Consider the following 25,314-nt stretch of genomic DNA (forward strand, 5'->3'; position numbering starts at 1 on the left):
CCCACTAGTCTCCTCAACTTGTTGAAGTTGGCCCTCCTAAAGTCTAGGGCTACCGTCTTGCTGCAGGCCCTTGACACCCTGTGCTGGATGGTGAATTCCAGCAAGCGATGATCGCTATTGCCCAGGTGATCAAGAACCTGGAGGCCCCTTACCAGGTCATCGCCCGTGGCCAGGACCAGGTCCAACAGGGCGTTTCCTCTGGTGGGACCGTGCCCCTCCTGGATTAAGTGGAGGTCCTGTATCTCAGCTAGGAACCTCCTGGAACGGTCCGTCCTGGCTGACTGTTTCTCCCAGCAAACGTCTGGGTAATTAAAATCACCCATGGCAACTACATCCCTTGCTCTAAGTGCCTCTGCAAGTTGGCCCGAAAATTCCTGGTCCAGCTCCTCCCCTTGGTTGGGGGGTCTGTAGTAGACCCCCACCATCAAGTCACTCTCCCCACAGTCCCCTTGAATCTTAACCCAGAACACTTAAGCCTGCCCTTCCTCTGATCCCATTCTGCTGGCAGAGGATGTGTAGTGCTCCTTGACATAGAGTGCCACACCCCCACCTTTCCTTCTTTCTGTATCCGGCCTGTAAAGCCTATAGCCCCTAATGCTAACTGTTTTACTAGCATTCAGTAGGAAGTAAGTCAGTATCCATTATAATTAAGGAAAAGAGGCTTTGGTTCAGTTTATTCTAGCAATGCTCAAATACTAGGAAAATGGTATGATTAAAAACAAAATAAAACCCCTCTATGGTTCATTAATTTCTGCTCATTCATTAGATTTTATAAAATGAATGGGTAAGAATAAAATATAAATGAAGATTGCAATTATTTGCTGGTAAAATACACAAACCAATGAAATATAAAGACTTACATCATAAGAACAGGTAATATTACAGCCAACAGAATGATAATTATTGGAATGTCAGATATTCATATTTCTTGAGGATTTATTTCAAAATATTCCCCTTGTACCTCAGGAATCCTTTGAATTTATTATTCTTCTAAGTAAGAAAAATTAGGGACAACATCTTTAATCAGAACCCAGGCCCAAGTGAAGAAGAGAGAATTAGATGAACATTGCCCACTCTTGTGAACTACTGAGTGCTTCATCTGCCTTTTGAAATGGCTGTAGGTTCAAAAGTATTTGGTACCTTACATCTTAAGAGCCTGAGCTGTTCCACTGATTTCAATATGTTTGATCTTCCCCCAGGTTTTGAATGCAGTAGATTCAGAAATACTGCCAGAAGAAAACACACCTGTGGGAAAAGAGGGAAGTGAAGAAGAGCAACCAGAAGTTGAAAGGAATAAGTCATCTGTTGAAAGTGCAAACACTGTTACTTCAGCATCAAAGGAAGAACCATCAGACAATGGCCTTCCAAACTCTGTGATAACTGAACCACCAGAAGAATCAGTTTCTGAAAATGTGTCGCCCAAAACCACTTCTTCGTTGGAAGAGCAAAATGAGGAAGTAGGGCACGACTCCCAGGAGGCTCCTGTTGTCCTTAGTCAGAGTTCTTTGATAGTGGTTGAACTTGAGGATGTCTCATTCCAGCAACATTCAGAAGGGCAAAAGAACCAATCAGAAGAGCAGTCTGAAGAGTCTGCTGAGCAGACGGATCAGTATACACAGACAGCAGCAGAGAGAACTGCTGACAGCAGCTCAGAAGAAGCAGAAATTGAGGTACCAATAGTAGATCGGAGGAACTTGCGAAGAAAGGCCAAAGGATACAAAGGGCCACCCAAGAAGAAAGGAAAACCAGCTTAAAATGAAGTATTATTTAATCCACCTATTTGTAAGAAAGTTATTTTGTTTGAAACGATAGGGTATTATTTAACTATGTGGGAGACAGGATACACACGTTTAAAAAATTGGGTTGGATTTCCCTTCGGGATTCACCACCTTTCCTTAACTTCTCTTGAATTTTTAACCACTACATGTTGAGCTTCATCAGGGTATGAAAGTAAATGGCCAGTCTCCTCCTTTTATAAAGGATAAATACTGAATAAACATAAAACTGTGTTAATAAAGCAACAACTTGCCTTTAAAAGCTTTTTTTTGTAAGAACTGTGAGCAGTGAGATTCTGTCCCCAGCAAAGTTGTTGACAGTTTTTTCCATTGACTTTAGGAAGGCCAGAATTTCACCTTGATGTTTATAAAATTGCATTTGCTATCTGAAAAGATTAACAGGACAGAAGGGGAAATACCATATGTACTAACAGAGAATATAGTAAACAAAAGTAACCTGGCATAATTATGGATCTCAAAATGAATGCACATGCAGGACATACCCATGTAACTTGATAGCCCCAAAATAGCATGAACAGTACTAACCATTTTTAATACCTTTTTTTAGGTGAGCTCACCTTTTCCATCCCTAATTCCAAACCACTAATTTGATAATTATTTGAAAGATAGCAGCTAAGTCACTGAAATGAAGGATAACCAAACTAAAGTCTTGTATTGTGCGTTATGGTATTGTAGCTCAACAATGAAGCTTTTCAGTTGAGTTTTAATGAAGTTTATATGATAAACAACAAGTTTCCCGATGTATGTTTGCTAAGGATTACTTTTGCAGCATCTAGTGTGTGTGCGTGTGGTTATACCCCCCACAGTTACAGAACTATTTGACCTCCTTCCCAGCTATATACATGTGCTAAATAGATTCTTGATCACTTATTTGTGCCATATTACAGAAAATAAGTTGTGAATTTTTGTTTAGAAGTGGGCTGAATGGGAGCTGCACCACACATTTTCCACAGTGGATATGTTTGGCAGCTGTTAAAAGTTGTACCTTCAGATGTTGACTCCTGTGAGCCATCGATTTTGACAATTCATTGTTTTAACTTCAAAGTTTAGTGAAGGCTGCAGCAAATGTCCATGAGGCCAAATTCTTTATCTTCATATAGTTACCAGGAAATTGTTGCAGTTAGATGAAAAACAGTAGTGCCCTTAACTCCAATATAAGTCTAAGGATAAAGGTTTTCCAGTTTCATAGTTTCTTGAGGGGGAACCAAGCATGTAGTGTTACGACAGACAAGGCAGGCAGGGGAAAAAAAACCAAGATAATTTATACATGTTTTTCACTATCCTTCATTAGTCCCTTTTTCAGAGGTACCTCTTGGCATCCAACAATTTGATCCAAATTGCAACTTTATATTTCAGCTATTTTAAAAATTGCCATTTATTTTTTTTCCAGTAATGAAGCTCTTTTGAATAATGGATAAAAACTCAGGAATAAATAAGAATAGTGGTGTGTGCATGGAAAGGAAAAAAAAAAAAGGGTACTTGGCTACACAAAGGTCCAAAAGGTCTCAAACAAAGGTAACTATTTCTTTTAGGATTTATAAATAAAAGGTTCACTTGAATAACTTTAACAGTCTTTTAATTTTTATCCTCTGAAACAATTGTAAGAATCTGTCTTGATTTTATGGCTGTACAGTTTAACTTTTTAGATATTTTCTTATTTCTTACTTCAGCTGGTGAAACAACACTATCTTCTTTTTAATCTGTTTTGACTCACTTTAAAAGAGTGCAGGTTTTTAGCAGGGTGTATTGCTTGACTTCTGGGTGTGGGGTGCATGGAATCATTGAGTTTAATTTGGATTCTTTGGAATGTTGCACTTTGTTGTAACTTTTCCTGTCAGTGTACAGTTGTTGTATATTAACTTTGTGGATGAGAAGTGTAAACAGAACTTTCCATGATTATTTGTAAATAAATACATTCAAGTGAACCTTCAGCATTTCTAAAACCAATTAAACATTTTCTATAAAGCACATAGCAAGAACCTTCAATTATGTATACTGTGGCTTCCCTTTTAGTGCTAAGATGTGTTGTAAAATTAGGCAAAGTGGTGGTTGGAAAATGTTACATTTTTGTTGTATCACCAAGGGGTGGACTACTTAAGGGCTGGTGGGGTCAGACTAAAGAGATGGTTTTCACAAATAGTAAACTTTTAACAAGCAGAAGATAGAGCTGCAAGGAATTAGATGTTGTTAAACAGTAATAATCTTATGAGTACATCAGCTGATACAAAAGTATCTCCTTTAATTAAAGGCACTTTTATAAAAATAATTATAATTGGGTCCTAACTCTTTCAGTTATTTCTAGATTACATATGCTGCATATGCTGTTGTTTTGTATAAGTAAAGTCAGTACACTTATTTGGTTCCTTCCTTTCTACACTTTCTTATGGCTAATACATATCTGGCTTTTATGCTAGGATATTCTCTTTTAGACATCTCTTGATTTTTTTTTTTTTTTTATTTGAAAAAAAATGTAGTAATGCTATTGGGACCAATTGTAGCTTCCACTGAAGTCTACTGGAATTCTACTATTGATTTCAGCTGTGGCAAGAGACAAGATCTAGATGCTGAATCTGATCTCACTTAAACTGGTATAAACTCTGAGTACGTCACCCAAAATGCTACTACATTGGTATTTCAACCAGTATAACTGAGATGAGATGAGATGAATAATAGCCTGATTGTTTGGAAAACAGAACATAGGCAACAAATGGATAAGTAGGAATTTGTACAGCCATTCTGCTGCTACCTGATGACCCTTTTGCCTAATAAGATTGTACCAATAATTTTGAACCGATTAGTGCAGTTACTTCTGCAAAGGAATTATTTTGATGTTGACCCCCCTCCGCTAATATTACCTGGGTACTGAAAAAAAGATGAATGTGGTGCAGAAAATTGCATCACAGTCTATACCTTCTGCTTGTTAAAGCAAGGAGAATGTCTCCAAGTTGACAACAAATTAGGTCAACGAAGAGTTTAAGTTGGAGAAATTAGCCTTTTTTAGGCTTGGACAATATACTTCTTGTTGTCTAACTTGCTTATTAGCATTGTACTATTACACAATTTTTAAGGTCTTACTGCACCAGCAATCAATAATTAAAACATTGTATGACTTTATACAGTTTGTACCAAATGTTATTAAAACATCCTGTGGAACAATGCCTGTAGAATTAAAGCAAGCAGTATTATTCTAGTCTTTGTTTAGTCTAGGAATAGAGCTTATAGAATATTAAATTGTGGCCTCAGTTCACACTTGGATGATAAATAGTTTCATATTTGAACCTGTTTGTTCAAATGTCTTTATTGTGTTGTTTGTTAATCAGGAATTACTTTGCCTCTTGCATTCTTTCCTGTTTAATGACTTTTTCCCATTTCGTGCAGAATTCTTGTTTGCTGTGTTCATGCTTTTCAGAATTCATCACATGAAAAAGTTTTTCATATCTTCAGAAATGCTTTTAGCTCTTTCAAATGCTGCTTGCCTATCCCTTACCATTTGCTGTTTTCTGCACCATCACACTTCCTGTTATGCATAAGCAAGCAATAAATAGTCCATGTATCCGCTTCTGTGCTCCATTCTAAGTGATAGCATTTTCAAATTTTATTTCCAATAAGATGTTTTAAACTTATTTTCTGAAGTGTGCTGTTAGGTGTTTTATAAACTTGTACTATGTTTATAAATCTGATGGAAAATGTGTTGCTATTCTAATTACTATGTTAAGTCTTGTTATAGTATTTTTGTTTTTCCTTTTTAGTATTGTCTTGCTTTTTGGAATGTTTCAAAGTAGTAATTAAACTTATATTTTGTGAGGGTTTTTTTTTCTTGTTTCAGTACTCAAGTGCCCTCTGCTAAATAATAAATATTTTCATGATTAGATTGGTCCACTAGGCATTATGCAGCCAACTGTAGTCGTGTTTATAGTACAGTAACTGGTTATATTTGCTTTAGAGGTGGTGGGTCTTACCTGTGGGAACTCTAACTACATGAAAAACATGCATGTCTAATTGTTGATGGCATCCTGTATGTGAAGATCTAAAAAATCACTAGCATTTCAGATGAGTGGGAAGGCCTGGGACCAGGGAGTATACATCTTGATAAAATAGCTTTTTAGAAAATTTGCTTATAGTCATCATGTTCAAACAAGTCATGTCACTTTGTTCTTTTGTTGCATGAACCAAGTTTGCTTGAAATTTGTTTGCAATTCAGAAACCTGATGCTAGGTAATACACTGGACTGGTAAGATGCCTCCCTCCCCCTCCCCCAAGACCAGAACTCCTTTTTCAGAAAAATGAAGTTAAGCCTGTCAGTGCAAGAGAGAAGAGAGAACTTTGCACAACAGCCTTTGTAATTTAAAACATTTCAGTTTGCTTGTTGTTTCAGCGTTAAGTATTGGTATTTGTATTGGGCTGAGATTATCTCTTGCCTGCAAAAAATAAGTTTCAAGTTGGACATACCTCTGGGAGTGGGATTGTAGACTAATGAAATTGAAGTGTGTGTGCAGGGTTGAGGCATTTTTTCACTTTGTACTGCAGAGGGTCTAGCTTCACCATTATCACAGTGCTGAAAACAGTAACTATTTAAGTCATATGCAGTGGTACATGGCAAGTATGCCTGATAGCCCTTTTTTCAGAAGTACCTCTGCTTTTTTATTTTAAGTGATAGAGAAAGCATATGATTGTGGAGAACATGAGGTACAGACTGAAAAGCCAAAGGTGTTATCATGTGTATCTGGTCATGCATCTTACTGCTTATGGTTGTTTCCTGCAGTGCTTTCTATTCAACACAGATTCTTTAAGCAGGTAGAAGGATCTGCAAGTAACTTCAGTTTTTACCTCCTCATCCAGTGGTTCAACCGGAAGACTATACAGTGTTTAGTGTACAAACATGATTTGCCAGATAAACCCAGAGGTTTCATATAGAAATCCATGCATCATAAACACTGGCCTGTAGTGTTTTTCTGGAGTTCTTTATAAAAGAACTGTGGGGGTTTTTTTCTATCATCAAAAAATGAATGAAAACTAAGCTGGTATTTTCTGAGGGGTGCCAAGTCTAACAAAGATGAGAACCATCATCCTAGCCCAAACCTGATTTGAAGGAGTTCTATTAAGTGATCTTCAGTCAAAGCATTTCAGCTCTGACAAAAGCACAGAGAAAGTTATTTAATGATTTATTCCAAAACTAGCTGTAGTCTAGACCAGTGGTTCCCAACCCCTGGGCCAGGAAGGATAGGCTGCTAGACTGGAAATCCAGAAGTGACTGGCATACTGCAGACCGGCAGCCAACCCTTTTTTATACACAGTTGGCTGCCGGTCTGGAGTATGCTGGTCCATGGTCTAAAAAGGTTGGGAACCACTGGTCTAGATCATTACTTATGATCCTTTCTCCAGAGAACCAGCTCCTAGCAATAGAAAAACAACCTTTTGCAAATATCTTTAAGAGGGGATAATACTCTCCTAGCTATAACTCTGACCTGAGCTATGCAAGAATAGATTGCACTCCTTTCCTTCTCCAGAATACCTTTGGAATATGGGATGTACTACTCTGCTGAATTGAGTTTCACCCTAATTGAATTTATTGGAGAAGTGGTAACATGCTCCCTGCACATGCTGTAGTTCTTCCACAAACCATTATCCACAGTTGCCTAGCCATCACTGATACCTCATTTGGACTCTTCCTGAAAACTAGTTTGTTTTCTTCCCTTAAAGATCCCTTTAGCTTAGTACATGAACCTGTTGGATGTGGTAAACTGTCTGCTAGGGCTGTGCAAAATTTCAGCAGCCATTTCATTTCAGAGGTGTTTCGGTGCCTGAAATACCAAATCTGAAATGAAAAGGAAGGCTCCAAAACTAAACGAAACCATCCAAAACATTTTGGGAATGTTTTGGAGGCACCCATAGGAAGAGTCCACTGCAGCCCTCCTTTTAAAGTACTGGGAGGCTGGGGCCGGGCAGCTATGGGGGTTTCTCTTACGGCTCCCCCTGCCCAGAGAGAGGGAGGCACAGCCAAAGGAGCCGTAGGAGAATCTGCAGCCGCCCGGCCATGCCTGCATCTCCCTAGCCGATCTGAAATTCTAAATCAGTGCTGAAACAGAGCTGAAACTCTGAAACTGATTTGGCCGAATTGAAGAGGAACAGTGATCCAAAACACAGAAACGAATCACTGGCCAAAACAAAACAGCCAAATCCAAAACAAAACATGGCTGTTTTGCACAGCTCTGCTGTTTGTCCCTTATGTCCCAGTGGCAAGATCACCACTCAGATTTGAATTATTTTCCAGATTACACTAGCACTTCAAGTCACCTATTGCAGAAAAAAAATTACCAGTTTCAGTTAATTACAGAAACCTGAAAAATAAATTTAGAACAAACTGAAAACCCACAACAGAAAAACTGAGACTTTATTCTGGCATTGGTCAATGGACCCATCATCATCAAGCTTTCATAGTTGTAGTTTTTCAAAAACTTAAGTTGTTCAGCATCCTCTCTCTTCATGGGTTCAACAAATTCTTGTTCATTTAGAAGCTCTAAAACTTTTTCAGATAGTTCTACCTACACCTTTACAAGAGTCCGGGTGCAGTATTGATCATCTGAAATGCCACTCAGACAAGCAGAAGTGCATTGATGCAGCCGTCGTTTTCTGGGTTGTTGGTTACTTGTGCATATTTCCCTAAAGAAGGGGACAAAAAGAGAGTTGGGAGTGAAGTTAAATCACATTGTTTTCCAATAGCTCCTGTTCCAACAGAAAATTATACACCATGAAATGTGGTAAAGTTAACTCAACCTTGGTTTAAGTTAGTATTTTCATACGTACAGTGTATAAACCATGGCTGGGCTTGGCTGGTACAGCCCAGCCCAGCCCCTGTGAGCAGTGCTGCCTGAGCTGCACCAGCTGAGTCCCAAGCTCGGCCCTGTCTACTGTGGGTGGTATGGCTGAGCACCAAGCCCAGCCTCATCCCCTGCAAGTGTCATTGGGCTTAGTCCTTGGCAGCGCTGCTAGCAACAGACAGGGCTGGGCTCAGCACTCAGCTGGCATGGCCCCATCCCCTGCAAGCCTGGTGCTGGTTGCAGGGGATGAGGCTGCACCAACAAGCAGCACGTCCCCAGCTGAGTGCTGAGCTCAGCCCCATTCCCCATCCTCTGTGAGTGGTACCGGGCTTGGCACTCAGCTGGGGACATGCTGCTTGCTGGGGCTGGGCATGAGTGGCACAGCCCCATCCCTTAGGGCTGAGCACTGACACTCATATCTCCTGCGAGCAGTGCTGCCAAGCCCGATGCTGCTCAAAGGGAACGAGGCTGGAGTCAAGACAAGGCAGTACCACTCACTGGATGGGGCCAGGCTTAGTGCTTGGCTGGTGTGCTGCTCACAGGGGATGGGGCCATGCCAGCCCAGCCCCTCCTCTGAGCAGGGCTGCCTGGGCTGTGCTAGCTGAGCACAGAGCCTGGTGCCACTTGCAGGAGAAGATGATACAGTGTATAAGTTGAGGCTACATTCTCAGAGGCCAAAATTGGGCTGCAAACCCCACTTACTCAAATATACTGTATTTTTAAGTGTATATCTTAATCTGCCAAAGTGCTCCCTACAAACATTCCATTCTAGTTTAAGACTTCCCCAGCTTGTGTGCTGTCACAAATTAACAGGTGTACCACAGAATTTTACCATGGCAATGAGCTACAATAAGCTCAGAAGTGTGGGGCTAAGGATTGCCTTAACAGATGTACTACAGAAAATGTGTTAATGTAAGTGTGCCTTGGGTTGGAAAAAGTTGAGAAACATTGGTCTAAAGAGACTCCTGCTCTAAGACACTATGCTAAAGCTGCTGTTTGATTGTGTTAGGCACTGATCTTCAAATGCATATTTTTCTAGTTTACTTAACAACACCCATCCAAACTCTACAACTATAATCAGACCCTCAGAACACCTATTTTAAAATTGCACTGAAAAAACAGTATCTTACCTACCAGGTCTGCCCCATTTGTAACAACTTCATAACCAACCCCAGTCACATAAAGACTTGTACAAAGGCTTTGCTTTATCCACTTTGAGTTAGTTGTACTGATTTCAGTGGAACTCGTGTCAAATTATTCATGTGCTTAGCCTCATTTCTACAGTTATCGCAATGTCACACAGCTAAGGAAGCAACCCAGAACTTAGGTCCAAGAAAGAAAGATTTTAAATATTTTACATAAGTAGTAAAATTAAATATGCATTTACCGCATTGCTAACGTTGAAGCCATAAGCTTAAAGTGCCAATTTATTTAAAACTAACATGTTTATAAGACAAATTTCAGAATCAATATTTATTTAATTAGCCAGTGGACCCTATGCAGAACACAAGCCTACATGAATATGGCAAAAAATGAAGTATCCTAATTTTCAAATACTTGTATTATTTTTGTGAACTATTTGATTAATTGTTGTTCTTTTGCAGTTGCCAAAAAGGTATTTGAGGATAGGCAGGGAAGCTGCCTGCTTTTGGGACTCTCAATCAGACAGCAAGCTTTTTCCTTGCCCTTTATTCTTCTTCTTAAGTTTCAAGACCACTTATACAATGTAGCTGATAGCTACTGGCTGGATACTTACCCCAGATAACTTTGCCACCTTGTGTCACGAGACCAAGCTCACTCACATTCACTTCTATGACTGTACCTTTGGTAATTACACCCAAAGTTGTGTACAGAGGAGAAGAGGGATTTTTCTTTACACCGAGGATAGGCAGACAAAAGGTAGCTTTAAGTTCAGGATGAGTTACGTGAGCCTTCTTGAAACGTAAACCCTGTGACAAACATTAGAGCGGTTTAGTGGCACACAAAATTCTTAAAGCCGTTGCTAAAAAGTTAAGCTCTACTCAAATCACATTTAATTTCCCTAACTTTTTCTATTTCCAGGTATTACTGAAAAACAGTGAAATGAGCTGTAAATTAAAACTAAAAATCATGTATTTTAAGATACCAGATTTGTTAAATTGTGATAAAATAATCAGATACAAATTCTTGGGGGTGATATGCTGGCATCTGAGTGATGCATTTATATCTCCTTTTAAATTAGAACAGGGAGAAAGCAAAGAAAGTATTCTGCAGGCTGGAAAGAACCTCACCAGGTCATCCAATCCAGTCTAGTCCAGTCCCCTACTCATGGCAGGATCATTCCTGGCTAAACCATCCCACTCAAGTGCCTGTCCAGTCTGCTCTTGATAATTTCCAGGGATGGAGATTCCACTACTTCGAGGTAGCCTGTTCCAGTACTTAACCACCCTCCTGGTCAAAAAGTTCCTCCTAATCTCCAACCTGAATTTCCTTTGCTTGTAGCCCACCAGTTCCCTGGCCTTGTTAAAGTCTGTTTTTCTGAAGAGCACTGTCCTCATTCTGTTGATTATCTTATGATCTTGAACTTAATCATTTTTTGGCACTATCACCCAAGTTACCTTCCCTCACACATTCTCAACCAATTCCTTCTGGTTTGTGAGCAACACGTTGAGACAAGCTTCTTCCTAATTATACAGCATTTCCAAATATGTCAGAGCTCCTTAGAAGGCAGGTATTTTTAACCCCATTTTATACCTACTGGGAGGTGGGGAATGACCTGCCTAAAAGTACACAAGCAGGCCAGTGGCAGAGCTAGGAAGAGAGACCAGGTGAACTGTATCTCTTGAAAGGAGGCCATTTGTCTCTATGTATGTGGCTGATTTTAACGTTCTCAAGTATCTCCTCACAGCAGATTTCAGAGCTGCTTTCTTAACCTCTTCTAGCTTCATACATTGCCAGGTAAGAGTTTAGAATAGAGATTCTCAGCCAGACTGCCACAAAATCCACACAACGTTTTCACTGTTAGGTATACGCATGATTCACAAGATAAACCCTGAGATTTCAAAGAAGAATTCATAGCATTAAAAACATTAAAGATCAGAAAAAGCCTTTACGATCACCACTTATCAGAGCAAGGGAAAATGAAGATTGCCACAAAGAATAATAGAAATGAGCCTGACATAGGACAGTTTTAGCTGTATATCACAGAAGACAAAGGGAAGCCTTGATAATGATAAATAGCACAGTGATTCAATACTATAGGAATGCCCAAATACACATATATGTAACTTACCATTGGTCGAATAAATCGCTCATATTTAGGAGGTTTTCGAGTAAAGCCATCCCCAACAAAGCAGACTTTGGTAACCATCCTCTTCCAGGCCTTTTTTTTTCTCTTTCCTGTTCGGATCACTTTCAGAACTTCTGTTTCTCCCTGAGCACGAACTTTTGGCACAGGAACCTCCCATTTCCCCTACAAGAGATACCATGGTACCATTAAGAGTTTTAGTGTTGGTAAGTGACAGAGGAGACACACACACACAATAAAATAAAAAGTTTTACTGAAAGGAAATTACAATCTCTCCCCTTTGTACATCTAAGGTTGTACCAACTTCTAATACATAATAGTTGTGTGCATCACAGGAACTGAACTTTTTGAAATCCTTCTGACAAAACTGTACAGTTGGTATGGACAATATGTTACAGGTCTCAATCAGGTGAATCTGATCAGTGAACCAATTTGGTTTGCTGTTTTTGTCTTTTGTTCTTTAAGACAACAAAAACACATTTCTTTTCTACCTTTTATTAAGGTAAAGTGCTATCTAACACACTACTTGAGCATAAGCAGTAACTACCATTCATATTTGCTATTTTCCAGACTTAAACATTTCTCAGCAATTTAAAGGAGTTGATATCAGACTTGCAGAAGTGTTTAGAGAGCGTAAAAAAACTGAAAACTGATACAAGAAAGAGCAAGAGCTGTTATCCGAGTGTCAGTATAATTACTTACAGCTTTCTCTTTTCGTTTCTGTTTGATCATATTAGAAAGGACTTTAGCCCGGGATTGGCCCTCTCTGTCCAGGAGGTATGCTGGCATAGCTCCTTCAGGGGTCTTCTCATCATTCTTTTGTTTGGTGTTTCTCTTTTCGTGCATCTTAATGCTAGAAGGAAAATCAAGCAACTTTCAGAAAACATTGTCAAGAGATGCAGAGAGACTTTTAAGGAGAAGCATACTATAAAAACTATTGTCCTTTATATGTTAAACTTTATCTATACTCAGAAATTAATTTAAATGGACTGAGTTCTTTATCAATAAATGTGCAGAAGACATGGAGACTCAGTTTTTAGGCATTATGAAGTAGTTCCTAGTGGTCTTAAAGGCAGTCTGTATTGCATAATAGACTCCTGTTTGTTCCTCAGAGTTCTCCATCAATCTTCACTTGTCCACTTCATCTGCAATTCTGCATTTTGCAGGAACATTAACAGTCAACCTGCAGACTGAACCTGACTCCTGTTCTTAGATGTGGAGACAGTGGTTAGGATTTGGAGCCAAATGCAAGCCAGAGTGAGCTTTTTTGGAAAAAACAAATAAAAGAGGATTGTCCTTTACACAAACAATAGGACAGTAACCAGTTATTCCAGCACAAACAGCAAGACTGACTGTACTTGATGTGTGCTATGAAACGGCCCCAGAAAATAAAACCCCAGATGTTATTTCCTCAGTTGTGTTTAAGAAGCTAACAGAGTTATTTTAAGACTAGCACCATACCATCTTAAGAACCAAATAATGTAACTGCATAAAAGGCTGTTTCCTACTCTATTCAAAGTACAGTGCTGTGCTTTTCCTGTTACATATGAACTGCCATGTACTGAGTCAGATCATAGGTCCAGCTGGCCCAGTAGCCTGCACCATGCAGAGTTGTTAGCCTTAGGGGCCTAGGCCCACATTCCCTGGCACATCAAATAGACTTGTATTGGATAGAGGAGAGGGTGAACGATGAAGAGTGTGAGATTTGGGTCTGACCAGGGTTCCCCCACATTCATCTCTTATTTGCAGCCTCCAGCATTTAAAGTTTTTGTTAACCTATTCTACAAGGCAGCAGCTGAACAGCTAGGCAAGCTGTGGGAAAGGCCCTTAGGCGGATTCCCTGTCATATCATCACTACTGGCTCTTAGAAGCAGGCCCAGGGCTTGTTACATGAAGCGCGTCTAGTGCCGGGCACCCTGCTGCAGGCTCGGGGCAGGGGGATTCAGGTCTGCCTCCAACCCAGAAGCAGGTGTTTTACTCTTGGGCTTTCAGCCCCGGGCGGGCAGGGTCAGGCAGCTCGCGGGGTTACGTACGTCTTTTTCATCTGGATCTTCTCGGCGTGGCGCTGCTTGTGGTAAAGTTTGGCTTTCAACCCGATCAGCTTCTTGGCTTTCCTGGAGCGCTCGTGGGCCTCGCGGCCCTCCCGCTTCCTGCGCCGCTCATGGTGGTCGAGGCGGTAGCCGTAACGCTTGCGGTGCAGCTCGATGTGCTCGTTCTGCGGCTGCGGGACACAGGCGACAGGTCAGTGGCCGCGACCAGGGTCTGTCCCGCTCCCTGCCCCGCACCCGCAACCTTCCCCGCTCCGCTAGGCGCCCCGGCGCTGGCACTCACCATGGCAGCGGCAGCCCGCGCTCAGGTCTCGGCCGCGGGTAGCCCGAATCCGCACGCGGAAAAAAAAGACCGGTCCAGCCACGAAACAGCTCCGGGTAGAGCTACGTCCGGCACGTTGGTTCCGCCCCCTCGGAAGTAGCCATTCTGCTTCCGGCCTTTTTGTCCTCTTGGGGGTGGGGGAAAGGATGATGGGAGGAAGCCGGGACCGGAGCTCGCGGCCGGGCTTGTTGCAGTAACCAGAACCCAAGGGCTGCGGGGATGGGGCTGCCCGGAAGGAAGAGATGGACCCGCGGAGGAAGCGGAAGTGGCGGGGCGGGTAGTTTTCGCCTCTCGCCTGCGCATATGCAGGCGTAACTCCTTGCCGCGCAAGGGGGCGTGTGGCTCCGCGGTGGGTGTCGGGGGGCGCCCGGGCTTGGGGTTCCCTGCAGCTACCGCCCTACCTCGCGCCCCGGGCTGGCCTCCCCTGCCGCTTATCTCTGGCCTGTCCCTGGTGCTAGCTCCAGCGGCTGACCTCGCAGCGCTGCGCTGGGCCCCGCTGAAGCCCGGGGTCGGGCTGGGCATTGCCCTCGCGGCGGGTGCAGGTCCCACTCGAAATGGGGAGGCGGGACACGGAGCCGAGCGGGGGGACGTGGGCTCGGGGCTCCCCGCCCTGCTCCTGTCCTTCGGGCGCCCCTTGTCCGCCCGGCAGCAGCAGGTGGCACCGCTCCATCCTGCCCCCACTACCGCGGGGCGGCGGCGGCGCAGGGCTCCCGAGGTGACACTTGGGTGGCCCCGGCGGGGGAGGGTGGGGAGCAGATGGCTGTGTAGCTTTAACAACTGTGGGAGCTTGAAGGAAACTGATGTTGCTCTGATTGCTGGTTGATGGATAGAAAGTGGGTTTCATGCCACATGGCTTCTCTTTCTGGCTGAAACTGCTAGTGACAGTCTCAGATTGGCAAATGCCTGTCTTTAACTTGTTCCTTAACTGACTGCTGTCCAGTTACTCAGGAACAGACTAGGTTTCTCTACCAGTTGTTGAATTATTGAACATGCCACAGAGTCAAATGGCAGGGTCCTTGAAAACTTGATGGTGTCGTAGTATTACTGTGAAATTGTGCTTTCTCCTCACAGCTAGAGGTGCTATAATATAGCTTCTTTATCTTATCTCTGAGTTCTAGGATTTTCAGATAATTGGCACCTAAACATGGCTTGTTCTGCTAAGTTTAGTCCTTTCCTCTTGCAAAATGGGTATTGATATATTTTTTTTCTTTGATAAGTATGTGCTGGATGTTTGTGAGGTGTGGTAATTTTAACACCTTAGTGTTGTTCTTAGTTTCTGATAAATTACAATCAGATCCTGCTCATGTGGGAAGTGGGGAATGAGGCCTAGCTTGCATTGTGCAGTTCTGCCAGCAGAGCTTTGAGAGTACACACACACAAAGTCCTCTGCAGCAACACAGCCATCTGAACAAAGAAAGCTTCTGCCATTGCTGAGCAGGCAGTGGAAGGCATGTGAAAATGCTTCAGCACTTTCAGTTGGCCACAGTGGTCCCTTTTGCAGCTGATGTCTTCCCAGAGTGTACGTCTCACTAGAAGCGCAGCTGCTGTAGAGGAGCTGTCAGAGGCATACAGGTGTGCATGTTGTCTGGTGGCTTCTCAATACAGGCTATAGCAGGAAGGGGCAGTTATTTTGGGTGAAGGACCACTTAGCAAATTTTGGCAAGCTGTTGAAGGCTGCATTTTCCCCTCTGGTGCTAGGCAGGGGCTTTTGGTTGTGAGTGGGGTGGGGCTGGGCAGGCCTTGCTGCTGGGTCCTGCCACTGGCTTCCTCTAGGTCCTACTGCCCCTGGCTCCTGTCATCTTTGACAGGCAGCCAGGAGCAAATAAATACTACTTTTCTAAATTTTTTAGGGGCCCTGCGGGCCAGATAGAATGGCCTGGCAGACTGGATCCAGCCCTTGGGCCATATTTTGTCCACCCCTGGGCTATAGTATTCTGCCAGAACTGCTGGTACCAGAGATAGTTGAGGCTGCATCGCATGTTCAGATGACCTAAGATAATTTTTCCTTGTTTGTTTTCCTGGTAAAAAAACCCACCAAAAACTTAACTGGAGATGCCTGAACAGACATTTGAATGCTGAGCTCTAGAAAAGCAGAGAGCTTGCAGTGCTAACTGTGCAGCCAGAGGATCCCTGTGTGTGCATCTCGGCATGCTCTTCTGGCTCCCCTAGTTTGCCTGGAAACAGATGGCAGTAAGGCAGCCCTGATTGGCTGACCTGGACTGCTCAGGATCAGCCTTTGTGTCTCTGCAACACAGAGTGGGGATAGTGAAGGAGGGTTATGTTCTGCTCTCTGGTCTGCTGGAGCAGTGGAGTCCAGCCTGAGAATCTTGCTGTCTTTGGGAGAAGGGAAGGAGCAAAGCACCCATGGATGTTGAAGGACTATTGTGGCTTTTCTCAGAGGAGGATGTATACAGACATTTGCTATCCCAGGGAAAACTATCGTGGGAGTGATTTAACTTGAGTTGCTCTCAGGTTTTTCTTCTGGAGTGGCCATTTTTGCACAGGGAGAAAAATCTTGAACATCTATTCACCCATAGCTTCTACTGGGAGAGTAGCAACTCTCATAGTAAAAACTCAATATTTGTACATGCCTGTGTAGGTGTAGCCTTAGATTATTTAGTATTATGATTTACTTGAATAGAAGTAGTAAAGATGCTTAATTTGGATGGTCAGCCTTTTATATACAGTTTGTTTGTATTCGCAGGTTGTGGCTGTAGATGGTAGAACAATAATGTTCAGAGTCATGAGGAAATTGCCAGTAAATGTTCTGACAGCTTCAAGTTGGTGCAATGGGGTAAGACTTTTCCCAAATTTTTGTATAGATACTCCATATTTTTCTTTAAGCAAAAATTAGTTGAGTTTCCTTGTCCATATCATCTCAATAAAATAATACAGTATAATCTCTGTTATCTGGCATGAGGGGGAAATGCTGGGTGCTGGTAATATAAAATGCTGGTTATCTAAAAATACTGGAGCCAGAATCGGGGGGGTAGGAGGGGGGCTTGCACATGGCAGCACAGGGTTGTGGATTGCGGGGGAGGGATTTGCACATGGCTTACACCCAACGGCGGCATGGGGTGGTGGATGGCGGTGGCATGGTGGCAGTGTGGGGTGGTTGCACGTGGAGGTGGTGCAGAGTGGTGGATGGCAACACAGTGCAGGTTAATACAGCATGCTGGCCAGTAGAATGCCAGAAAACGGGGAGTTTACTGCAGTTTTCATTAACTTTTTTTGGTACCTGTAAATCCAGTGAAATCCTGTGTCCTGTGTTGTCTTATTTTTATTAGACTACATATCTTAGTGGATTTGGATATGGTGGGGGTGGGCTTCTTGACACCAGGAATTTGAAATGGTGAAATGCCTGAAAACAGCAAACATCAGGCTTCAGAATATCTCACACAGATATAATTGTATTATTTACCTTTGTTTCCCCAGATGCCAATAATATTCATATTTGGGGGAAAAATGAAGGAAAAAACCTCAACTGGAGAAAAAGTAGTTCTGCAAACTAATTACTTAAAGCTGTAATTGTTTCTCTCTGTCTTTCTCTTTCTAGTATGTACAATACAGGAGAACAAGGGTGATGGTTATAAAAGGACTAAAACCACAAGCATGCAGTCAAAAAAATTACTGTTCTCTGCCAGGTATTTCATTTTAAATTATTTTTGGGTTCTCTGTAAAATCTTACAGAATGATATTGAGAATGCTGGGCAGTTATCCTCTATTCTTGTAGTTCACTTTCCACTTTTGCTGCTAAATTGCATCTTTTTCAAAGAGCATCCATCTGCTAGTTTTCTTAAACAGTCTTTTAAAAGTGAGGAATGGTCCTTTCAGAGGTCTTTTTTAACAAATAAAATTTCACTCATACAGTGAGAATTTGTTTCAACAAACCTTGTTCTTTTTTTCTCATTTTTATTTGTAAAACAGAAGATGTCAAATCTCTGCGTTCGATCCTCACACCACATATATCTAAGTAAGTAACTCTTTTTCTGTATTATAATTTCTGCATGTAAGAAATAAAGGTTGTGACACTTAAGCAAAAGCCTCATAGGCTATGGTAGTGATGGCTGCTTAAATTCAGGTATGTTTTAAATTGTAGGTGATAGAATATATGTTCATTAAAGAATTGCTAAAGATAGTGGAAGGAGGCAAGAGACAACAGTTGATAGTAAAGTAGTCTCAGGCTGATGGAATTGGAGTTCTTCCTTTGACTTTCTCCTCTGCCTGAGATTGAACCCTTAATGAGAAGGTTAATGTATGTATTTTGACATTCATTGTAGTCTTTGTGGTGGTTGTTATTCGTAAAAGGCAAATGACATTAATTTTATATCTTTATTTTGCTGCTGATATCAGAGTGTGATATTGAAATGGTACGAGTAATATAAATGTATGTTTCTTGTTCTTTGATCCTTTTAGTACACTGTACACTTATTCTTCAAACAGTCGTGGGGCATGTTGTCAAAAGCCCACGGCTTGAATTCTAAACCATTTTAACTTCAAAATTTCACAAGTGCACACACTATATCACGTGTGCAACAATGTAAAGGTATCTTCTGATGTTTTGAAATGACTTGCCTTATCAGAATGATAATAATATTACTGTATAGATATTAATTACTGCATTAAATAATGTCTGGCTTGTTTGGGTGTTTTTGTGCAGAATCCGGAACATTGGCATCATGGCTCATATTGATGCTGGGAAAACTACAACCACAGAGAGAATGCTATATTATTCTGGATACACGAGAGCATTGGGAGGTTAGAATTACTTTATAGGTTTACAGGAAAACTTCATTAATTTGAAATGCAGGGGGCAAAAATACTGACTTGGAAATAAACAGGTTCAAAATAAACATACCAATGGTAATTTGCATGTATGTAAATTACTGTGGCTGCATACAGACATAGTTCACCCATGTGTGGACCTTACTAACTGATGAGAACAAAGTGAGGAGTTAACCCAGTGACAAATGAAGGAGATTTCATGGTATGTAGCACAAGGAGTTCCTAATGCAGAACAATAGCAATGATCTAGTGGCCATAAGTGCAGAGCTGTCCTGCTATTTGCACGTGACCCCACCCAACCACAGTCGCACTATGCCCCCTATAGGCCTGCCATTCCCAATCCCGTGAACCCACCCCCAATCCCATGAACTCCTGATCCTGGCCCTGATCCTGCATGTAGCTGGGGTTGACTGCCCCTATCTCTTACCCCTGCAGATTCCCCTGTGCTGTGGCACTTATTGTCCTGACCTCTGGCTCTTCAGTTTGCTCCCACCTCCTTGGGCACTCCCAGCCTGCAGGGATTCCCTTGAGATAGAAAATTAGGGTTGGAAAGGATCTCAGAGGTCATCTAGTCAAACCCCCTGCTCAGAGCAGGACCATCCCCAACTAGATCATCCCAGCCAAGGCTTTGCCTAGCCAGGTTTTAAAAACCTCCAAAAGTGGTGATTCCACAACCTCTCTGGGTAACCTGTTCCAGTGTTTTACTACTTTCCTAGTGAGAGAGTTTTTCCTAATATCTAACCTAAACCCCACTTGTTGCAACTTGAGACCATTGCTCCTTGTTCTGCCATCTGCCACCACTGAGAGCAATCTAGCTCCATCCTCTTTGGAACCATCCTTCAGGTAGTTGAAGGCTGCTATTAAATCCCCCCATAGTTTTCTTTTCTTCAGACTCCATAAGCCTAGTTCCCTTAGCCCAGGGGTTCCCAGTCTTGGGGTTGCAACCCCTTTGGGGTTACAACGATAAAAAAATGTGGTCAGACAGTGTCAACTGATTATGATGAGTACGCTTTTTGTTTATAAATATGTAACTCTCATACATGGCAGTTTTTCATCCATGCACAACAGTTGCGACTGATGCAAAGCACTTGTACGTTACAAGAAGCTGACGTAAAATCAGTATGATTTTACTGGCTGAAATTAAATTTTACATGATATAGAAATCTAACATGGATGCTTTTCTCTGAAGTAAAATTCATGGATGCTTTTCTCTAGGAGTAAAACTAATGACAAGGATGAGAATGCGAAACGAAAGAGTTGCAAGACATGAAAGAAATATGATTAACGCTTCCTTTTTGATCTTGTCTGTATCATTTTGGGGTAACAAAAAATTTCCAGTGTTTAAATTGGATCATGTTGAGGAAAAGCTTGGGAAGTCTCCTCAGAAGTCATGGGTGCCAGCCCTTAACCATTTTTGTTGCCCTGCATTGGACACTCTTCAGTTTGTCCATGTCCTTTCTGTAGTGGGGATCCAAAACTGGACACAATATTCCAGATGTGGCCTTACCAGTGCTGAATAGAGGGAAATAATCCCTCCCCTTGATCTGGCAACGCTCCTACTAATGCAGCCCACTATGTTGTTAGCTTTCTTCACAACAAGGGCACCATATGTTGGCTCATATTGATCTTATTGCCCACTGTAATCCTGAGGCCCATTGTATACTCCCTGCAGAGGCAGGTCCTTGTAGTATGAGAGTGGAAATAGCTGGGCCAGCCATGCACAAGGCAGTGGGGTTGTAGTCCCTGCCTTCCATCAGGCCATTGCCTGCCAGGCTTTTATCGCAACGTGTGACCTGCGGGAACCACATCATGGTCCACAGTCTGGAAAAACTGCAGTTTGGCATGATCGGGAGCACCCCAAGTTATGGGGTATTGTGAGATCCTTTCAAGGGTGCTTCTGTATGCCATGCAGTACTAAGAGATTAGGCATGCTAACCCTTACAGATAATTCACAAGATAAATCCAGAGTTCAAATTGAAATTTGTAGCATTAAAAATATTTTGGCTTGTTGTGATCTTTGAGTTCTTTGAAACCAAAGAATTGCTCTACTATTTTTCCATACTCAAAAAATGAGTGAAAGCTTAGAACTGGAAACTTCTGAGGGCTGTTTTGTCAAATGAGGTTGAAAATCACTGATATAGGTAAAATTCTAAGGTAGTGAGAACTCTTACAGATTCTCAGGTTAATTCTTCAACAACTTAAAACCTAATTACCTTTTTAATTCATAATGAAGTGTGTGTATTGTTTATTGAATATTCTAAGAAAATGTTGTCAGTTTAGGTGAGATTCCCTACTCTTGCTCAGTTATGCTATATTTTGTATAGTTTCCTGATTCTAGGCATAGCTGTTCCCCAGGGAAGCAGTGGTAACTTAGAGCAGCATTTCTCAACCTTTTCCATCCCATGGCACACGTACATGGCCTTTTCAATCCCATGGCACACTGGCTGGACACAGCTCAAAATCATATGAGCTTCCCCTCCTGTTGTCTATTACAGGTACTTCATAGTCATCTTCTTCAATATTATAATAAAGAAATGCTCATAAATGTTTAAAAACAGGTATTTCTAGGATCTAAATACCAGCACACTATTGCTTGAAGTAGTAGTGCTTCTACAGTGAGAGTAACAGTAATATTGTTAAAAACAGGCTTACTACATATAAAAAGAATGGAAATGAATAGTAATCAGGCTGCATATAATAACTGTTCACACAGGTAGTCATTTTCTTAAAGTATTCACTGTCCATAATTTTGGTTTTGCCTTGAGTTTTGAGTTTTACAGACAACAGTGATACGTGAAGAACAGTGTTGTTGGAGGGTATCCAGGTTGTAGCCATACTGGTCTAGAGGCAAAAGCAGTCAGGGCTTGTGGTAGAGGTGATATCTTTTATTAGACCAAAAATATTTTTGCAAAAAAAAAAGTTTAATTGCAAGCACCCTTCATCAGGCATTGGAGAAAAGATTGTAAATGTTTTCCTGAGTAGAAATGAAAGTTCATATTTAATAGGATTTTACATTTCATATTGTTCAGTTCACAGTGTTGTTGGAAGCACTTGGCTGTGATTTTTTTTTTTTTTACTTTACTCAAAATTAATCAAATAGTTCACAAAAATAATACCACAAGTATTTGAAAATTAGGATACTTCATTTTTTGCCAAATTCATGTAGGCTTGTGTTCTGCATAGGGTCCACTGGCTAATTAAATACTTGCAGGTGTTTAGTGCTGAGAAACAAAGTAAGAAAATTAGCTGGCAGCAAGAACACATAGGCTTTTTTAATGTTGGATTTATGGGCCTCACCTAGTGGGAAGTTTTTATTAGCACATTATAGAAGCAAATCCAAATGGAAACAGTAAGGACTGAAGAAACACAGTGCGAGAATAGATGCTAGCCCTAGCTGTGAAGTAAATCTCTGTGGCATGAAGCTGATACAGATGGTTCTATGCTACCACCTTCCCAGCCTCAGTATAGGCAGTGCTTTGGAAGAAAGGGGTTTGACTGATATTCTGTTGTGCTCTGGTGATTTTTACAATTGGTGAAACTTTGTGATGCTGTTGGCCAGCTCAGCTTAAACAGTTCTTAGGATTGCTTTAAATTGCATAGCACGTCAAATCAGCAACCAGCTGGTTACAGGACTGGGGAGTGAACGTAACAGAATGGCACCTCTCCAACCAAAAAAAGGTGGAGTGGAAGAGAGTTCTGTCACACTTGGGGATTCAGCTTCTTCTCCAGAATATTTGTTTCCCAAGAAAGAAATTCAGTTCAGCTGGCATTTACCAATAGCATCATCATTCCATTCCTTGGATAAGAAGGTTTCTTGGCTTAAAAGTGTACTGACTAGATGGGGTATAGGATAAAACATCATTGTATTTACTTTGTTTCGAGGCAGGTATTTTATAAAGCTAAAGTTATGTGACTGAACTGAAATGGTGCATATACCCATGCTGTTTTAGATGTTGATGATGGGGACACAGTGACAGATTTTATGGCACAAGAACGAGAACGTGGCATAACCATTCAATCTGCTGCAGTTACTTTTGAGTGGAAGGACTGTAGAATCAATCTGATTGACACACCAGGTACTATGTTTTGAATATGATCTATTAGGTTTTGGTGGTGGGGAGGAACAGATGGATCAGGCACGTTGCATAAGAACACCATGACTCCCACCTAGTATGGAAAGGGTCTGAGAGTTGATAGGTTGGGTTTATCATTCAAACCTTTTATAGGCGGAATAGCATCCTAGCCCCACTAAGTAGACAGGCAAGTTGGTGGCACCCTAAAGAGTAGCACAAAGTGTAGTGCAACATCTACTAACTAGGGCTCAAAGATTTCAAGTCTTCAGTCTTCTCCTGGCCTTTTTAATAGTCAGAATTTCAGTTTTTTTTCACCCTGCTGGGTCTTGCCTTGTATTGTTGAGACTCTGGCTCTTTCCCACATTGGTCTGTTTAATTTTGAGTCTCTGGGGAACCAGCTCAAACCTATTTACTAGTGGGCCTGGAGAGATACCAGTTAGACAACATGTATCCCTCTCTAGAGGTGTAATTTTTGAAAGGGAGGATTTCTTATCTTCTCCATTTGGCTTGGTGCCGACTTGAAAATACAAAGTTTTGTTAACTTCCTCCCTCATTCCACATGCTTTATGGTCACTTTACCAAAGTTTAATAATTCATTTACACTTAGGTCTTTGTGTTTGCACTTGTCTTGGGGAGGAGTTAGCATGAGAACTTAATAACACATAAACAAGATTGCTTATAGTAATTAGCATACTTGATCTGAAACTACAGGTGCACCCAGGTTATCGCAGACAAAGTATATTAGCAGTCTGTGTGAGTGGTTAGGCCTCAGACTGTCTTGCAGACCTTGCTAATTTGTTCTTAAACTTTTTCAACAGTGGTGGCATGGAATATGAATCTTTGTGGGATCATGAGAGAGCCATGCTGGGGCCAGTTGTTACGGTAGCAAGCCAGTCCAGACTGAAGTCTTTGCCTTTGTCTGAGCTAGCTGTTTTAAAGTTAGCTCCGATACCTTTGTGCTAGACATACGTTGTATATGTACCCAGATGGATATATATTTTATAAACTTGAAGTGTTACCATTCTAACTTGCTACTTTTGCTGGTTTGTCTGCAATTCTTCAGGTCATGTGGACTTTACAGTGGAAGTTGAACGTTGCCTGAGAGTGCTGGATGGAGCTGTGGCTGTCTTCGATGCTTCAGCTGGTGTGGAGGTAAAAATGATTGACTTTCAGTGACAACTTTACTCCACATAATAACTTGAAATTGTTGGTTTCAGAGAACTGTAAGTTTAATTTCAAGATCTGATTTCATGTAGAAATTGTTTTGTTTTCTTTGGTAATGAGCGTTTTCTTGGCCTTGATGATAGAGGCAAAAATAAGCGGTGTTCTCATTGGTGTTCTATAACAAATAGAGATTGAAAGATTTTTCTAGCTAGCTCCACCTATGGAAAATGATGAGTAACTGTTAATTTCTTATTTAATCAGATTTTATTTTAGAGAATTACTGTGATACTCAGTGTTGTTTCCTTCACTGAATTGTGCTGGCTGCAGAAAACATGGGGATGGGCCTGAATTTGATTTTTGTCTTGAGGTGTTGCTTAGGTATTGTGTAACCACAATGCAGAAAAGATACAGTAAAACAGGATGCTCTGTAATACATGCTTCTATCCATGGGAGAGAATGAGAGAATAAACAACTCTTGAAATATTTTAGCCACAATCCTTAATGTGCTATTGGAAAGGAGTAAGATGGCATGATCATAAGCATGGTATTAAAAATCTACCTAATATGAAAAGGAAAACCTCTAGGGGTTAAAAAAATTTTCATCTGCTATTACATACACAATTCCTCTTCTGCCACACTTTGGTAAGAGACAGTATTTTATGTATTTTATTTAAATGTACTTAATGCTACTGTTATGTCAGTCCAGTTACAGTAAATATATCTTGGCTATCTATAGTCATAATAATGCTCACTTTTTTGTGCTTTTTGAAGTACTATCAGCAGTCTGCATACTGCATGTGTTTGCATGAGTGCACAGACACTTTTAGTCCTTTTGGAGCCTCCCATGTTGCTTAGGGCCTTGTTACACACTGCACACTGAGCTGCCCAAATGTTGATCAGTGTTAGTGTTATCTTGAGTTTGGAGCAATCGCACCTTGATTGCTCCAAATCTTCTCTGACTCTCCCCTACCTGCACATCTGTGTCTTACCATTAGAGGGCTGGTGAGCAGGGATCTGACTAG

At 41.5% G+C, this 25,314-nt stretch overlaps 3 protein-coding genes across 5 annotated transcripts in view; 2 read left to right on the forward strand and 1 right to left on the reverse strand.

Annotated features, from left to right (window-relative positions):
• The window catches only part of FAM169A (family with sequence similarity 169 member A), a 41,481-nt gene extending 37,232 nt beyond the window's left edge, over window positions 1-4,249 (forward strand). For both annotated transcript variants that reach the window (XM_019532245.1, XM_019532246.1), the window contains exon 12: window positions 1,200-4,249. In XM_019532245.1, coding sequence (XP_019387790.1) covers window positions 1,200-1,754 — 555 coding nt within the window. In that variant the 3' untranslated portion in view covers window positions 1,755-4,249. The remainder of the gene's footprint in view (window positions 1-1,199) is intronic.
• A 3,920-nt stretch (window positions 4,250-8,169) lies between these two features.
• NSA2 (NSA2, ribosome biogenesis homolog) lies at window positions 8,170-14,331 on the reverse strand. Its single transcript, XM_019532247.1, has 6 exons — window positions 14,232-14,331; window positions 13,934-14,121; window positions 12,603-12,753; window positions 11,886-12,065; window positions 10,371-10,563; window positions 8,170-8,456 (listed from the first exon to the last, which is right to left on the reverse strand). The coding sequence occupies exons 1-6, from the start codon at window positions 14,232-14,234 to the stop codon at window positions 8,389-8,391; spliced, it is 783 nt and encodes a 260-aa protein (XP_019387792.1). The 5' UTR covers window positions 14,235-14,331; the 3' UTR covers window positions 8,170-8,388.
• A 253-nt stretch (window positions 14,332-14,584) lies between these two features.
• The window catches only part of GFM2 (G elongation factor mitochondrial 2), a 28,702-nt gene continuing 17,972 nt past the window's right edge, over window positions 14,585-25,314 (forward strand). For both annotated transcript variants that reach the window (XM_019532248.1, XM_019532250.1), the window contains exons 1-7: window positions 14,585-14,619; window positions 16,975-17,064; window positions 17,827-17,914; window positions 18,198-18,243; window positions 18,931-19,028; window positions 23,006-23,131; window positions 24,192-24,280. In XM_019532248.1, coding sequence (XP_019387793.1) covers window positions 17,002-17,064; window positions 17,827-17,914; window positions 18,198-18,243; window positions 18,931-19,028; window positions 23,006-23,131; window positions 24,192-24,280 — 510 coding nt within the window. In that variant the 5' untranslated portion in view covers window positions 14,585-14,619; window positions 16,975-17,001. The remainder of the gene's footprint in view (window positions 14,620-16,974; window positions 17,065-17,826; window positions 17,915-18,197; window positions 18,244-18,930; window positions 19,029-23,005; window positions 23,132-24,191; window positions 24,281-25,314) is intronic.

Source organism: Crocodylus porosus, unplaced genomic scaffold, assembly GCF_001723895.1.
Source record: "Crocodylus porosus isolate Cpor-Errol unplaced genomic scaffold, CroPor_comp1, whole genome shotgun sequence".
In the NCBI taxonomy this organism is placed as follows: domain Eukaryota; kingdom Metazoa; phylum Chordata; order Crocodylia; family Crocodylidae; genus Crocodylus; species Crocodylus porosus.